Source organism: Lathyrus oleraceus, chromosome 6 (assembly GCF_024323335.1).
Source record: "Lathyrus oleraceus cultivar Zhongwan6 chromosome 6, CAAS_Psat_ZW6_1.0, whole genome shotgun sequence".
NCBI lineage: Eukaryota > Viridiplantae > Streptophyta > Magnoliopsida > Fabales > Fabaceae > Lathyrus > Lathyrus oleraceus.
In genome coordinates this window covers 375445933-375463372 of record NC_066584.1, presented here as the reverse complement: position 1 = coordinate 375463372, position 17440 = coordinate 375445933, and the positions used below count along the sequence as shown (strand labels likewise).

The following is a 17440-nucleotide window of genomic DNA, read 5'->3' as shown; positions in this document are numbered from 1 at the left end:
TAGAAACTAAATAATGGAAGCCGTTCTAAAAATCTGAAATTCCTTATTTTTCTATTTTTTATGATTTATTTTCTGTTATGGTAGTTTCAGAAAATTCCGAAAAAAATCTCAAAATTTTTAATTGACTTTACTAGATTAATTTTTGTATTTTTGTATTTTTTTTCCTTTTATTTTAATAGTTTTTTTTTCGTATTTCAATTGTTTTTCTTAATAGGGACATTGTCGATATTTTCCTATTTGTTGTTGCATTGCTGAATTAGTTATGTGTTTTCCCATTGTTTGTTGATTTTTTTCTATTGAGTTTAACATGGCTGACCAAAGAACTCTGAGAGAACTTGGTGCCCCTGATATTGATTATAATTCTTTGTTTATTGAATATCTTGTTGCTGCCAAATCCTTGATTGAGAACATGTCACTTAACTCCCAATAATTCACAACAAGGGATAGTTTTATGGTCCAAGCAAAAGGTGTGAATGAAATTCATGTTCTTTCTTCCAACAAAGCTCTAGAAACCAGAATTGATGAACTTACCTCTTTAGTGAAACAATTGATATTACCCCTTCCACCACCACCATATAACAATCCACAAGTAACCACCTCTTCACCTTCTGAACCTTCACTAGAGGAACTTGTCAAGCAAATGGTTGTAAACAGTCTCCAATTTCAGCAGCGAACAAATTATAGTATTCAGACTTTGCAAACACAAATTGGACAACTTGCCACTTCAATGAATACCATGCAACAAGCTCAAGGATCAAACCAACTACATGCCCAAACAGTGGTTAATCCAAAAGGCTCTAATGTGAGTGCAATTTCGTTGAGATTCGAAAAAGTTACAGAACCAGCCCCAGAAAAAAAATAAAAAAATTGTTAGTGTAATACCTGAAAATAAACCTGAACCTTCTATTGTTGTTGAAGTTGAAAAAAAACATATATCACCAATCCATTTCCCACAAAGAGTACTGAAAAATAAGAAGATTGATGAGGAAGAGCATTCTGTTTTTCAAACTTTCTAAAGTTGCTTTCTAAAGTTGTTAATGAAGCTTATTCTGATTTGTTTTCAGCTGATTTTCCAACTTTATCTGGTTTTGCTGATATTTACTCATGCGATGATTGTACTAACACTAACCTTTGTGCTGAGATTGATGTTGCATTGCAGGGTGACAGTGTAATTGAAGTTGTTTATGTAGCTGAAACTCTTTACATTCCGGCTGCCCCAAACATACCATCCATTGAACAACCACATTCTTTAGAGCCTAAACCACTTCCCGAGGATTCATATTATTCATCAAAGCTTCAACTTAAGCAGAAATATAAGAAGGGAATTGGATGGACCTTGGCTGATACTCGTGATATTAGTTCATCCATATATATGCATAGGATTTCACTTAAAGATGAAAACAAAAGTAGTGAGGCAGCCCGCTACTCCATGAGAACCTGACTTTGGAAGAAGATATTGTAGAAGATCTCTCTTTGGAAAAGACTGCTTATGCAATCATTTATCTGTCTTGACTTCTCGGGTGTGTTCTTTCCTTTCTCTCAATCTTATTTTATATTTATGCTCTTTCATTGAGGACAATGTATGTTTTAAGTGTGGGGGAGAGAACCATTTATTTGTTTTGTTTTCTTTGTTTTGTTTTCAGTTTTCCTCTATTTCGCTTTTTGTTTGCTTTCTTAAATAAATAAACAAAATAAATGGTTCTCCCTCCACACTTAAAACATACATTGTCCTCAATGAAAGAGCATAAATATAAAATAAGAGTGAGAGAAAAGAAAGAACACACCCGAGGAGTCAAGGCGGATAAATGATTGCATAAGCAGCCTTTCCCAAAGAGAGCTCTTCTACGGTCTCTTCTTCCAAAGTCGGGTTCTCATGGAGTAGCTTTGGGGAGTGTCCATTGACCTTGAAATTTTAATTAGTGCATTTGCCTTGTATTTCAGGATCAAATAAGTATCTTCGATAAGTAAAAGTGTTGAATGTGCACGTGAAAGTGGTCTCCTTTTTCACAACGTCAAGAATTAAAGGATTACGAGGCTGCCTCACTACTTTTGTTTCATCTTTAAGTGAAATCCTATGCATATATATGGATGAGCTAATATCACGAGTGTCAGCCAAGGTCCATCCAATTCCCTTCTTATATTTCTGCTTAAGTTGAAGCTTTGATGAATAATATGAATCCTCATGAAGTGGTTTAGGCTCTAAAGAATGTGGTTGTTCAATGGATGGTATGTTTGGAGCAGCCGGAATGTAAAGAGCTTCAGCTACATAAACAACTTCAATTACACTGTCACCCTACAAGGCAGCATCAATCTCAGCACAAACAACACAAAGGTTAGTGTTAGTACAATCATCACATGAGTAAATATCAGCAAAACCAGATAAAGTTGGAAAATCAGCTGAAAACAAATCAGAATAAGCTTCATCAACAACTTCAGAAAGCAACTCTATTTGAAAAACTGAATGCTCTTCCTCATTAATCTTCTTATTTTTCAGAAAGCAACTGTATTTGAAAAACAGAATGCTCTTCCTCATCAATCTTCTTATTTTTCAGTACTCTTTGTGGTAAATGAATTGATGATACAAAAATTTACACGATTTATCACCATCACTTGTTTATATTACTTGTCTATAAATAACTGACAGCATATAATACTTTTACACGATCAATATATTTCAATTAAATTCATTTTAAAAACAAATCCGTATATTAATTTTATATAGAAGAGTGATTCACATTATTTTTTTAGTGGTAGAGCCATGTCAAGTCAAAATCACTTGTTCAAGTGACCACATTCAATTGTTGATGGAGAAATATTTTAGACAGGAATATGAGTAATACTGTACATTAGAACATAGGTAGCTAGGCTGGTCACCATGTGACCTTGACTTGACTTTAGGCTTCAAGCTGGACTGTCTCCCATGTGGAAATTAAATTTACATTTACAAATATTTTCCACAAAATTGTATGATAAATATAGGATAATTCAACTTCAGAATTTGATAAATATAATCTCCTCCTCAAAGAAAAGAACAATCAATATTGGCTGCTACCAACATTGATTAATAAGGTCTAAATTTCCTGGCAGCTCTCAGCTGTTGCAGACGTTTTTTATCTTCCTCAAATTTGGTCTGCAATTCCATTATTTCTGCAAGAAAAACACGAATGGTTTATCTCAGTTTGATCATCAATCAAAATCAATTGTGAATGTTATTACCAACTATCACTCTAAATTTCCCTAATATCAGCTATAAGATCTTTTCCATTCCATGTTGGTGCAGATGTTGAAGGTAAAGCATTAAGAAATTTTTGATGACAGAAAGAAGTGGTTAAAAACTATTTTGGATAAACAAATAAGGTAAAAAATAACAAAAAAGAAGTCATACCATTTCTCAGAGCTTCTCTTTTTTGAAAGCGATAGAAATCTAGACCAAGTTGAGGTTTCTTTTTGGCCAATTTATTCTCCACAGCAGCTTGAGCAACTGAACCCACAGCAATCCCACTTTCAGAATCAGTTGTTTTCTTCCTACCCTTGTGGTGTTGAACCACTGTCCATCCTCCTTCTGCAACAAGTGCCTCTTTTGCTTTTCTTTCCTGTATTGACAAAAAAATAAGTAAGAAATTGTGCAATCGTTTTAGAGGATAGTAGAGGATGATTTCTAGTCATTTTAGAGGATATAATGGCCATTGAGAAAAGGGTTAACTGCCTATTATTTGGAAGTTTTAAAAAGATTTACCTGTTCCATTTTTTGCTCGTAATCAGTTACAAAGTGGTCGATTTGATTTTGCAATACCTCCAACCCTGGTTTACTTTGACGGTATTCCTTGATCCATTCTGTAGTTTGAGTATTCACCAGTCAGAAACTATACCATGCATAACCATGCAAATATGCAAACGGTACACAGGTGCACCACAACCCAATATGTGCATGATATGTCTAGTTTTAAAACAAATGCAAAGTAAGCGATTCATACTTTTCATTCCATTTGATGAGTCATCATCTCCAGAAAAAATAACATGACATTCATTCTCATGATCTTGTTCTGTCTTTTCTAGTGATGCTTCTTTTGATCTACCTACAAAACAAAGATAAATTCCATGAGCAATAGGATAGTATATGTCATGCTATTTCATAATAATATCAACATGGATACTAAAATCTAATAATATAAATCACCAAAAAGAAACAAACTTCAATTTCTATACCATCACTGTTCACGGTTTCAACATCAGCAATTTGCACCATGTTTATTTTTTCCTTCTTTTCCCTACTCTGTCTCTTATTTAGTTTCATTATGGCAAAATTTAATCTGTGAATCAACGTTTTAATGTCTTTTTTGTCGATTACGATGCTTTATCACAAAGTGGAGTTCGTCGGTGACGCAATTTTCTGGAGGATTGCGTTTTTTGGTCAGTTTTTTCTCTTTACGGCGAGGCGATAGCGTTTTCCGGTCACTTTTTGTTCTTTCCGGCAAGGGGATAGCGTTGTTTTTTATGTTTGATGGTGCCCTAGGGTTTTAGTTTTGAAAAGAGAGTTGTAATTGTTTAAATATGTTTTTATTGATGATGATGGGCCTCTTCAGAATTAAGTGGATTGGGCTTGTGATAAGATTTTTTTTGGAAAATCTTCTTAACACCCCGTCATATTTCACTTCCTTACCCCTAACTTTATGCATTGCAACATAAATAAAAACTAATTTTCTTTTTTTACGGCAAACTCAAAATTTGAATTTTATGGAACATAAATATGTTCGAAAAATGATATATTTTGAGTCAAACTTTAAATTTCCCATACCCTAAAACAATTTTATTTATTTTGAAAAATACTTTTTGTAAAAACTTAATAATTAAAATACGTATATTTTTCTAGCTTATCCTCGGTCAACTATCAACTATATAACTAATCAATCATATCAATTATATACCTAAGAAAATAAACTAATACCATTTCCCCAAATTTACCCTCATCTATTCAAAAAATTTACACTACATAAAAGACTAACGGAGTATTTAACAAATTAACCAATTAATTCACAAATCAAGCATTTTCAACAATGACACGTGACATGCATTTTTTACCTGACATACACTATTTTTGATTTTCCTTCTTTCTCTTATGGGTGAAAATAGGTCAGGTTAGACTAGGTTTTAAAAAGCTTCAATTAAGACCGACTCAATCAATCTAGGACCTGTTATAAAAAATAGGTCTAAAAATATTAATTTATATTGAGTTTTTTTTTTAAAAATCAATAAAAATACATAAATTTTAAAAATAAATTATGATTTTACACCTCATTTTAAAAATAAATTTTGAAAACATACTATGGGCCCGTTTGTTTTGCCTTTTTTTAAAAATGATTTTTATAGTGTTACATATTTTAATGTAAAAAAAATTTACAAAGAAACTTTTCATAAAAGTTTCAAATGAAAATTTGGTTTAAATAGTTATTCTTAAAATGTTATTTTAGGTATTTCATCATTTTATCGAAACTTTTTTTTGGATATCAATTTTTCAAAAAATCATTTAATTTTGAAGCTATTTCAAATAGCTTTTCATAAAAATCATTTTTAAGATACAACTTTTTGAAAAAATTATGATTTTGACTATATTTTGATCTTCAATAATGTATATTTATGTTATAGAATGAACAATTCAATCTTTTAATTTATAAAAAACAAATTTAGAAAAACTTATAATATGTTAGAAAAACATTTTTGTAGAATCCATTTTCAAAAATACAAAAAAAAAATCCATTTTTTAAAGCTAAAACAAACTGGCCCTATGATTCTATCTCCATTGTTAAAAAAATAGGTAAAAATGTATTTTTTTAGAAAAAAAAGTGGGCCCTCCAAAATTTTAGGCCTTGCTCTAGCACAGACTACCGCTGCATTGAGCCGGCCCTGGCCTCAGCCTAACCTATGATAAATTTTTAAGACATGAGCCTGGACTATGACCTATTATAGACATTTTTTTGGCCTGACCTGACCTTTTTGAAAGTCTGGTATGATCTTAAAACCTATTTAAAAGCCTACTCAAAAAATTTATTTTACCAATTTTAAATAGGCTACAAATATTATTTAGCCTATTTTTTTAAAATCTCTTAAAAAAATAAAATAAAAATTACTAACAACATTTCTTTACCTAAAGATATATCAAAGTAAACAAATTAAGATTACAAGTCCACCACCATGTAATTTGAAGCAAGACTAAACATATCATTGCAACAATATAATTGACATGATAAACAAACAATCCAACACTTAAAATTTTCAGACCTTCGTACCATTGAAGCAAGATAATTATATCTATGTCACACTTCAACATTACGAAGTTATCAAAAGAGCATTAAAAAAAAGACTTAAATGCACTTTTGATTCCCCTAGTTTGGACGTTTTAAACAATTGGTCTCCCTATTACAAAACCAACTATTTTATTCCTCACACTTCAACATTACGAAGTTACTAAAAGAACATTAAAAAAAGGCTTAAATACACTTTTGATCCCCCTAGTTTGGACGTTTTAAACAATTGACCCATTTATTACAAAACCAACTATTTTGGTCATTTAATTTTGATTGCCTTTGGATTTTTGTGATCCCCTCCACTTTTACATAGGTGGCTGTGATGACTAGGAATTAAAAATTATTTTTAATTACGTGGAATTACTGAGCATGATATTTTATTTTTTGATACATTTTACATAATTAATAATTTAATAAATTGTTATTTAATAAATTTATTAATTAAAATTTTAGAAAGCAATCAGGGCCTAAAGCTCATTTCTTTATAATATATGATAAATTCTCAAAGGCCCACTTTCATCTCAAGATACTTATGCAATAAGCTCCACATCTTCAAGCTATATAAACTCTTATATTATACTAATGAAAAACAATGTGATATTATACTACCAACACCACTACAACTCACATTTCAACTTCAACTTTAACATACAAATAAAGATTGGATTTGTGTTACAGTATAACTCATTATGTGATTCATGGTTCCCTCAGTTCGAAATGAATCCAACATGATAAATAATTAGGTGAAATAATTAGAAGCTTAACTTGACTCTCCACATTTGGTTTAAAGTCTAGTGAAATGAGAATTGTTTTTAAGCCTTTTTATTTTGTGGGACAAGATTACACAATTAGTCTGTGATCACTTGTTATTAATGCATGAAGATGAAACTGAGAAATGATATTCATGTAATATCAATTAAATATACACCAAATGGTAATGGATTAAAGTTAGTGCACACCGAGAACAAAAGTGCTTCATAGTAGTTATCTATTACTAATCGATTGTCTAAAGGATTTGATTACTACTTAAGTGAGAACACGAGTGACTTAGACTAATGATGATGATGATGATGATGCAACTGATGAAAAAACACTTGGTAGCTGGGTTCCTCAAATTAGTGGAGTAATTATTATTAAATAAATAATTATAGAAAATTACATGTACATGAACACAAATCCATGCATTTCAAACAACAAATTCAGGCTCAATTTATGCACTACTATGACGAAAACACTCACAAAATTCAAAACAGTTATTCCTGATAGTTTCCTCCACACTTTTTGTTATTTGATCATTATTATCATTAAGTCCTTTTCGTTACGCATATCACTACGCCAAAAAGGTTTTTTAACAGCGCATCTTAGACAGCGCTTTTAAAAGAAAGCGCTGTCTAAGGTTAAAATAAAAATAAAACACGGAAAATATTCTAAAAAAATAATGAAAGCGCTTTTAAATATAGACCTTAGTCAGCGCTTTTGAGAAAGCGCTGTTTAAAGTCTTTCAATTAAAAAAAAACCCATTCCAATGGCTTTCACTTCTTCTCTCACTTCCCATTTTCTCTCTCTCCCAAACAAAAACCCATCCCTAACCCCTTTTCAATCTCAACCCTTCTTTTTCCCTACACTCCACCCAAAACCACTCTTATCATCACCTACTTCAATCTCAACCGTTGCTTCAGCGTCATCATCGAAAAACCCTTCCAGTAACAATAACCCTAAACAATCTAGACAAGATGAAGTTGTTGAGGTTGAAGTAGAAGAGGAACTTCCGTGGATTCAAGAAAAAGCTCTCGACCTCGTTGAGTTCACCGGTTCTGTTACCCAAGCGATTCCCGGTCCGAGAGTGGGTCCCACTTCGTTGCCGTGGATTCTCGCCGTTCCTCTTGGTTATGCTGGTCTCACTTTCGTTATCGCGTTTGTTAAAACCGTTAGGAATTTCAGTTCTCCCAAAGCACAACGCAGGAAATTGGTTGGTTTTTTTGTTTCTTTGGATTTTTTTTTGTTCATTGCGCTTATAGGAAATTATAATGTTTGTTTGTTTGTTTGTTTGTTTCAGGTTGGTAAAAATGCGTTGTTGTGTAAGTCTGTTGATGATTTGTTACAAAGAGGACGAGATGAAGTTAAGGTTGATGATCTCAAAGGAATCGAAAATAAGGTGAGTTATAGAAAATATTTACTTTAAATTGTAGTTGGGTATGATTCTAAATTGTGATTGTAGTTATGCTGCAAACCATGATATTGTCGCAGAATGCGAGCAAATGCAACCGCGATTTCAGTTGTAGAGACATCTAAAACCTTTATATTTTCGCTGTAGACCTGAGTTTGTAATTAATTTTTGTCGCAATCTTTGTTATTGTGAAAAATTATATACAAATGTGACTGCAACTGCTGACACTTTATAGTCATAGAGATATAGAAAAACTCTTGATATTGCAGGTCTGTGTTGCAGTTGCAGACCTTTTTCTAAAACCTTGAATATGACATGTGGTCACTATTTGACATTTGCTGTTGAATAATATATGGCCTCACATTTTGTCTAGGGGTTATGGAATCACTTTTTGAATCTGCGTCAATAATGGGTAGAGAAGCTTTGTTCTTCCCCATGTTTGTTGATTTCTGATACAAACCAATATTCTCAACTATTTGAAATTAAAGAAACCCGCAAGATAGATGTAAATACAAGATTTATTGATGATAATAATTTGATTACATAGGGAAACTCTTTATTCACAACTAACATATGTTTCTCCTACTATTTGATAACTTCCCCACCATCATTAACTAACTCTCCCATCTCAACTAGCTCCCCTTCTTCCATCACAAGATTCTTTCTCAACTGTCCTTTGTTTCTCCTTACACTTCCCATTCCTTGGGCCCATGAGACAACTGCTAGGCCAGTTGATCTTCAGCCCTCCTTTTCTTTTGGGTTGTAATGTAACAAGTGCTACCTTGATAGGAAGTATGTGGAGAAGTTTGTAGCAATAGTATAACTGACAGCAAAGTAGATTCTTCTTATCTGTTGAGAATCAGTGTCATACAATGCTAAGGTAACAGATTAAAAATCCACAGCAAGGTAAAATATTTCACTATCACGATAGTCGTAACACTATCTGCAACTACATATAGTGAATCTCATATTCAGAACACTGAATTGAATCATTTGTTACTTCTCCTTTTTTGGTATTCCGCACAAGGTTAAATCATGAACTGATTTCTAGTTTTAATTTTTAAATAATGATAACTTATTTTTCTTTTTTTATGTTCTTCTGCACGAGTGCCTATCAGATAGGGGTAACTTGACATACTTGATTGCTTATCATTTGCATTAGAAACACTGTTTTCTTTTACATACTAATCTATAAGGCTGAGTATTTGGCTATTTGCTCCTATTTATATCGGTTTCGTTATTATTGATAATGTATCTTGGTTTTACAAAATAAGAACAATGATTTCACTAAAAGACCATAAGTTCTAAACTGGTATTGTATAAAATTACCATCATCAAGTCATTGTAATATTCTTTATAGTATATATATTAACGGTCTGTCTGAAATATTGGATTTTGCCTGTCTAACCTTAGGTGAAACTTTTGTTGTTGATGTGTATATGCTTCGATTCCTAATCATGATATGTTTTTTCTGTGCAAATGTTTCTTTAATAAAGGATCATGCCATCTGTCTAGATCATGAAAGTAGTTCTTAGCTTTCATTTTGCTGGCTGGAAAAATCTCATGGAAATTCATTTTTCTGTTTGCTGGCTTACCATACTTTTGACTTCCTCTGCATGTGTCATTGATTTTAAGTAACAAAAAATTCATATCCAGACAGGTTTTGTCTTGGAAGAAATTTTGCGCAAATACATCCGATATGCTCTGAACGAGAAACCATTCAACCCTGATGTTATAGCTGATTTAATTCAATTAAGGAGAGCTTCTGCATTAAAGGACTCACAAGTTGCTGAGATTCTAAATGAAATTTCACGAAGAATTGTTAGAGACAAAGGTAATGTCTTCTTAATATTGGACAGTTTTCATCTGAGTAATCCTTGTACGTGGTAGTTTATTTTGTCCTAGGCTGTGTAGAAAAGTATTCCGATCAACTGCAGTGATGAGTGAACAGGATTATTTTTCTCTGGTTTGCTCCTTGTATTGACAAAGGTTTAGTATCTGGGTCCATGTTGTCAAGCTCAAATGCTCATGTCTTTTTGATAGAATTTGTGAGATATAGCTTCAAACCTACGACTCTACAAATTACCCCCCTTAGACCAGAGGTAATTACATATAATTGTCTTAAATTGAACTATTTGCTTAAATTATGTATTTGACATATATACACATTAACGATTTCTTGTTATTATTGGTTTTAGGGCATTTCCCATTGTCAGCTGTATTTGTCGTCACCATACTATCGGATGGTTGGCAAGGGAAAAGTGCATAACGTTAGCGGAGTATTACTCCACACTAGAGAGCTCCCTGCTGGATGTTTGAAGGTATCAGTTGATATTGCAGTTGAGCCGAATGTAGCATTACCATATCCTAGCGATGATTCGGATGCAACAACGGTGCACGAAGCAGTAGGTTCGTTTGTTGCATGGCCGACAAACCTCATATGCGTAGGATATGAGGTATGCTTAAAACTTATGTTAACTTTAATGTGTATATTCAAAGTTTAAAATTTATGCTTAAAATTTTACTTACATATTTTCCTTGGTTATGTTAAATAGACTCCCACAAAATCCAAATCAAAAGATAATGCGATTCCACGGCATACCGAGTCCACGGTTTCATGCAAGTTTTTAGTCATGAGGAAATCGGCGTCACCGTTGTCAATACATATATTAGGTAAATCCGGTCTACTTTGTTTTATTAATTAAACAACTTATGTTAATGATGTTTACTTTATGTTAATCCGGTTTACTTTATGTTTCAAAAGAGGTGTTAATCCGGTTTACTTTATGCAAGATACTCTTGCTTTGGGCCGATTAAAGATTCCCACCGATGTATGTATTTCTAACTTATGAGTTATTTTTATATTTACACATATCTCATATAATTAAATAGTTGGAATTAATTCAAAATATGTTATATTATTATGTAGTACTTTGATGAATTCAAGTGTGCATTTTATACAAAGGATCAAGTGGACGAAATCAAAGAGGAGTGGTGTCAATTCATGATAGAGCTCAATGTTTGTTCATAAATTTGTGTAATTAATGTGTACATTTGTAGTATATGTTATGACTTGTAAATGTGTACATAAATTTGTATATATTTTGATACATTTAAGGCAAAATTGGTTTGAATTGGTATATATATATATTTGTTAGCCAAAAATTGGTAGAAAAAAGGCCAAAATGGCATATATAAAATGTGATAATTGTCTGTCAAAATCTGGTTGAAAACAGGTAGAAATTCTGGTTTATAAACCTGGAAAAAATGTGGTTTAAAACAAAAGCTTCAAAAATTTTCGTATACCTTAGACAGCGCTTTTGTAAAAAGCGCTGTCTAAGGGGGGGATTAGAAAGCGCTTTAGGCAAAAGCGCTATCTAAGGGGGGGGCTTAGACAGCGCTTTTTGAAAAGCGCTGTCTAAGGTATACCTAAAAAAATTAAAATAGGAGGGTCTTAGAAAGCGCTTTTGGCCAAAGCGCTGTCTAAGGGGGTGGGGCTTAGACAGCGCTTTTCAAAAGCGCTGTCTAAGATATACCTAAAAAATTTAAAATAAGAGGGTCTTATAAAGCGCTTTTGGCCAAAGCGCTGTCTAAGGGGGGGGGGGGGGGGGCTTAGACAGCGCTTTTAAGATTTAAAAAAGCGCTGTCTAAACCTTTAGCAGCGGAGGTTTAGACAGCGCTTTAAAGCGCTGTCTAAGGCTAAAAAAAGCGCTGTCTAAGGTCTTGTCTGTTGTAGTGTATGAAGGTTTACTAAATGCATGTAAAAACTAACTTGTGACAATCTTCTGCTAATAGTGGAGCATTTAGTATGATGTCCTCAGTCAACCGATTCTTAGCTTATCCTTGTGCATGGCTAGCGCAATACTACATCACGCAACATCCAATCTTATCTCTTGCAATCTATAGAGAGTTAGTTGCAAGAATACTCAAGAATATATATGCCAAAAGTCCATAATCAAAACGTGATATGCACATAAATTGAAGCAAAGTAGTTTGATAACAGGTATACATCTAATAAATACAAGTGGTGAGTATTTATCTAATAAATAATAAATAAATAAGAGTGGTGATCCTTTTTCTTTCCTCATAGTATAAATGTTCAAGTGCTAATCCAAACAAGAGCAAACATAACATTTTTACATAACACAGGTAATTTACTGAAAAAATTGTTGAAAAAGAAAGGAATACATCAAAAAGATATTGAAAAGTGTATGGTTAAATAAGAGTGTTTTTGTCATAGTAGTAACACAAGTGGAAACATATGGATTTATGTTCATGAAAGTGCATAAGCTGAGCCTGAATTTATTGTTTGAAATGCATAAATTTGTATTCATGTACATATAATCAGAAAAGGCGTTGGTGTTGATGGAATATGTGGTGGCTGAGTTGTTTTATATATCAACAAAGTCCCACATTATTTTGTTTGCAAATAAAATGAGTGTTCATAAAAGTTAGTCACACATGGGTTGTTGTCACCTTGTGTTGGAAAAATGCTAAATGAAATGGATGTTATTATTAATTGGGCTTAGGCCCAATAATTCTTTTCAAAATTCTAAATAATTAATTTCTAAAAATATTAATTAAAACAATTAATTATTAATTTATTCTATAAAAAATATTAATTAATAAATTATCCTAGTCATCAATGACATATCATTAAAAATTATTTTTTTCATCTCAATCATCAATGCCACGTATACAAAAGTGAAAGGGGACTACAAAAATCCAAAGACCATCAAAATTAATGGCTGATTTTGTAACAGGGGGATCGGTGGATATCAAATCTTCAAGGTGATATGCATATTCTCTTTTTCAACCTTCAAAATAAGGAGAAAGAAAAAATAAATATAAATACTATATAAATAAAGGAATGAAATATGATAAAAATGAATAAATATTATTTAATAACATATCAAATAAAAAATAATAACCTTTAATTTTTTTCTTTAAGTTATACTTATGTCGGAACCAATCTCCACCACGAATGAAAGCTTCAACAGATTCTTCATTTAGTTTATAGCGAAACTCATCTAAAACTCCACCTCCAACACTAAATATGAACTCAGACGCAACAGTTGACGAGTTTAAATTATTATTTAATTATTTTATTAATATTATTCATTAATTGATTAATAATCACAAATAATTTTAATATTTATTAATATATGCCAGGCTGATCTATCATATTTTATAAGTTTTTTTAATAGCCTAAGTCAGACTTATTTAATTAAATAGGTCAGACCAAGCTATAGACCCTTGTAGGTTAGTCTGGCCTATTAACCCTATCTCTGGTAGACACATAACCCTAAACCTTTCCACTTTCTCTCTTTTCTTTATTCTCCTATCTCTTTTCTCCTCAAACCCTAGCACAATTCCCTTTCTCCACCCTATTTACGACCACCACTACCTCCAATGGAAAAACTAAAGTCATATTCGTATTTTTCATCTCACGACCTTCCTAATAAACTATTTGAATTTTTGTTTCGAGCAACCTTGTCGTTGACCACTGTTTCTCCTTCTACGATCGTCATAACTCAAAATAAAAATAAAAATACTTTTCTTGCTCTTCTCTTCATGCTCTTTTTAGATAACCAAACATATTTTAGATCAAAACAACTTTATCATAATCCCCTTTCTCATTGCCATCTTCAGCCACCAATACTCCTAACTGTAAAACCAATTCCATATTTTAAATACTTAACGCTTGAATCAAACGTCACAACTCTTCTTGTCCATTATAAAAAGTTACATTGGATAAATCATCATCCATTCAAATATGAGAAAACATGTTTGCAAAATGGAAGACTCAGCTCTTTTTATTTCCTGATTTTTTATTGCTCCATGACTTTTTGTTGATTTACTGTTCTTTATTTTTCATGTTTTCTTCACTTTGTTTTTCATGTTTTCTTTTACTTCACCCGGATTTTCAACTTTCCATATTGAAATTTCATGGCTCATTGTTACTAAATTTCTTTCACATTCATGATTACTTTCTCATTCATCAGTAAGCTCTAACAATAAAAGTACATCGTCATTCAACATGTTCAGTGGAGCATAGATCATGGATCACATGTAGCTGAAATGATAATTAGCTATGCAAACTCTGTTACGGACATGTTACTAGTTTTCTAACAATTTTTTTGCTTGACCAAATCGTAAAGTTTCATTTTACAATGTACACTATAAAATTAAATTTTAATAAAGTAAAACTTACACGTGATAAAATAAATAGACTCGCTAACACGTAATATTTTTAGATAATGTGAGTTTATCATAACTATTAATTTATTTATTTTTATGAAAATCTTCTATAATGATAATGAATTGTTCAATTATTGCAGCTTGTTAATAAAGAAAAAAAATACATAAATTAAGAAATGAATTTTTTAAAAGGGCACAAATTCTAGATAAGAAATATAAGAAATTTCATCATGTTGCGCTGGGTGCAAATGTGAGTGATTAAAGTCCGACATTGTCTATGAATGGATGGAATATTGGATTTATTATATAGATGACCCATATACCTAACACCTTAAGATTTTGGATTGGGATGTAATGTCTCCATCTCTTGTGGTCCTGAAACATTAGTTTCATTGGTACTCTCGACTCTCCCAGACTCCCCAACAGTGGTATCAGAGTCATGGTTCAACTTTGTGGGAGAGCGAGAGATGGATCCGGTGTTGGATCCTGTTATAGGATATGTGAGACTCACACTTGTGAGGGGAGAATGTTGGATGCAAGTGTGAGTGGTTAAAGCCTCACATTGCCTATGAATGAGTGAAATGTTGGATTTATAATAGAGATGACATATTTACCTAATACCTTAAGATTTTGTGTTGAGATGTGGTGTCTTCCTCCCTTGTGGTCTTTCCATTGGTGCTCCAGACTCTCTCAGACTCCCTAACACATGTAGATGTATTTGAAAATCGAATTATATTGTCTGATGATAAGAGGAAAACAATTATATTGTCTGATGATAAGAGGAAAAAAAAATACTTAACTAAAATATATGACCCATTTTTTAATGGACGTGTTCGTGGAGAAATCCAAAAAAACTTTTCACCCTTCATTACAAATGAAGCATACACAACAAACTACATTTTGATAAATAAGTGTCTTGATGTCCTTCTTTCTAATAATAATAATAATTATCCAGAATTTGAACAGAAAATATATCAATATTATAGCAAGTGATTATTAACTAAATTGTTATTTTTAACTTAATAAGTAATTTTTCGGAAAAATCAATATCAAATGTTAATTTTGACAAACTTTATTTATTTCTATAACATGAACAAGTAAAAATCTATTCTGAAGAAAAAAATATTATTTTGATTGTTAAAATATTTGAGTATTATTTATTTTATCATTTTATCTCATAACTCACAATAATTATAATAATAATAATAATAATAATAATAAATTTTAAAACTAATAAATTTTCTTTAAGCTCAATAATATCTAAATAAATACTAAGTGGTTTTCTTTTGCTATCGATAAAAAAAACATAATAAATAAAATCAATTAGAAGAATTTAATAAACAATTTTAAGTTTTAAAAGTTTAATAAACAAATTTAAATATTTTATAATAGATTTTATTTAAAATCCGTCTTAAACCTCAATATGTATCGGAAATATTCTACCGATAGATGTAATGATATTTGATTACAAATACGCGTGTTCAAACTTGCGATACTTTACCTATTTAATTTTAAAAGATAAAATTCTTTAACTTTTACTTTTATAAGATATCTTTGTTGAGAATAACACGTGTGAGTTGAAAATTTTGAAAAATAAAGTGGGAGGAAGTTTCGCATTGATTAGAAAAGTAGACATTTGATCATTTATGAGTAAGAGAACTCACACACCTATCATCTTAAAATTTTGAGTGAATATGTGATGTGTTTCTCACAAGATGGATTGCTCATAGAGAAAAAAGTTCTAAGATTGTCATATAAATTTACTTTTGGTTGTAAACATATTTAAGTATTTTTTATTTTATCATTTTATGCCATAACTCACAATAATAATAATAATAATAATAATAATAATAATAATAATAATAAATATTTAAACTAATACTTCTTATTTAAGATCAATATTACATAAATAAATATTGAGGGATTTTATTTTACTATGAATGAAAAAAACATATTAACTAAAATCAATTAGAAGAATTTAATAAACAATTTTAAGTTTTAAAAGTTTAAAAAACTAATTTAAATATTTTACATTTTATTTTATTTAAAATCCGTCTTAAACCTCAATATATATTGGGGCGACTCTACTGATAAATGTAAATATATTTGATTACAAAAACGCGTGTTCAAACTCGTAATATTTAATTTATTTAATTTTAAGAGATGGAAATTTTTAAACTTTAATTTTATAAGATATAACAAGTGTGAGTTGAAAACTTTGAGAAACAAAGTGTGAAGAAGTCTCACATTGATTAGAAAAGAGGAGACTTGGACATTTATAAGTGAGAGAATTCACACACCTATCACTTTAAGGTTTTGGGTGAGTATGTGACGTGTCTCTCACAAGATGGGTTGCTCATAGAGAAAAAAACTCAAATGAATGTAAAAATGCTCTTGATTGAACCCAAAATAAATGTCCCAAATGTGGTATCAAAAGCCTTTGGTTTGAGTGAGAGACCGACTTCCTTGTATTAAAAATCCTTCCCAAATGGTTGTAGGTAGGAGGCATGTCCCGTTTAAAAGAGTGTCAACGGAGGTACAAGTGTATGTGGATGAAAGAGCTTCCTCTAGAAGGAGGTATTATGGATAGACTCACACTTGAGACAGAAAGTTGAGAATTGCTCATAAAGAAAGATCCCAATCTAAAAATGCTCCATCATGTTGACCTCATAGAATTGATGTTCCGACACTTGTAATAAAATTCATCCTCATGGGTGGTGGATAGAAGGTGTCAACGGCGGTACAATTGTATGTGGATGAAAGAGCTTTC

The 17440-nt window shown here is 31.5% G+C and overlaps 2 protein-coding genes across 2 annotated transcripts; one reads left to right on the top strand and one right to left on the bottom strand.

Annotated features, from left to right (window-relative positions):
- Positions 1–2798: 2798 nt before the first annotated feature.
- LOC127093109 (uncharacterized) lies at positions 2799–4503 on the bottom strand. Its single transcript, XM_051032011.1, has 5 exons — positions 4207–4503; positions 3975–4076; positions 3737–3834; positions 3386–3593; positions 2799–3147 (listed from the first exon to the last, which is right to left on the bottom strand). The coding sequence occupies exons 1-5, from the start codon at positions 4292–4294 to the stop codon at positions 3062–3064; spliced, it is 582 nt and encodes a 193-aa protein (XP_050887968.1). The 5' UTR covers positions 4295–4503; the 3' UTR covers positions 2799–3061.
- A 3305-nt stretch (positions 4504–7808) lies between these two features.
- LOC127095733 (uncharacterized) lies at positions 7809–10359 on the top strand. Its single transcript, XM_051034382.1, has 3 exons — positions 7809–8271; positions 8359–8457; positions 10126–10359. The coding sequence occupies exons 1-3, from the start codon at positions 7828–7830 to the stop codon at positions 10357–10359; spliced, it is 777 nt and encodes a 258-aa protein (XP_050890339.1). The 5' UTR covers positions 7809–7827.
- The last annotated feature ends 7081 nt before the right edge of the window (positions 10360–17440 follow it).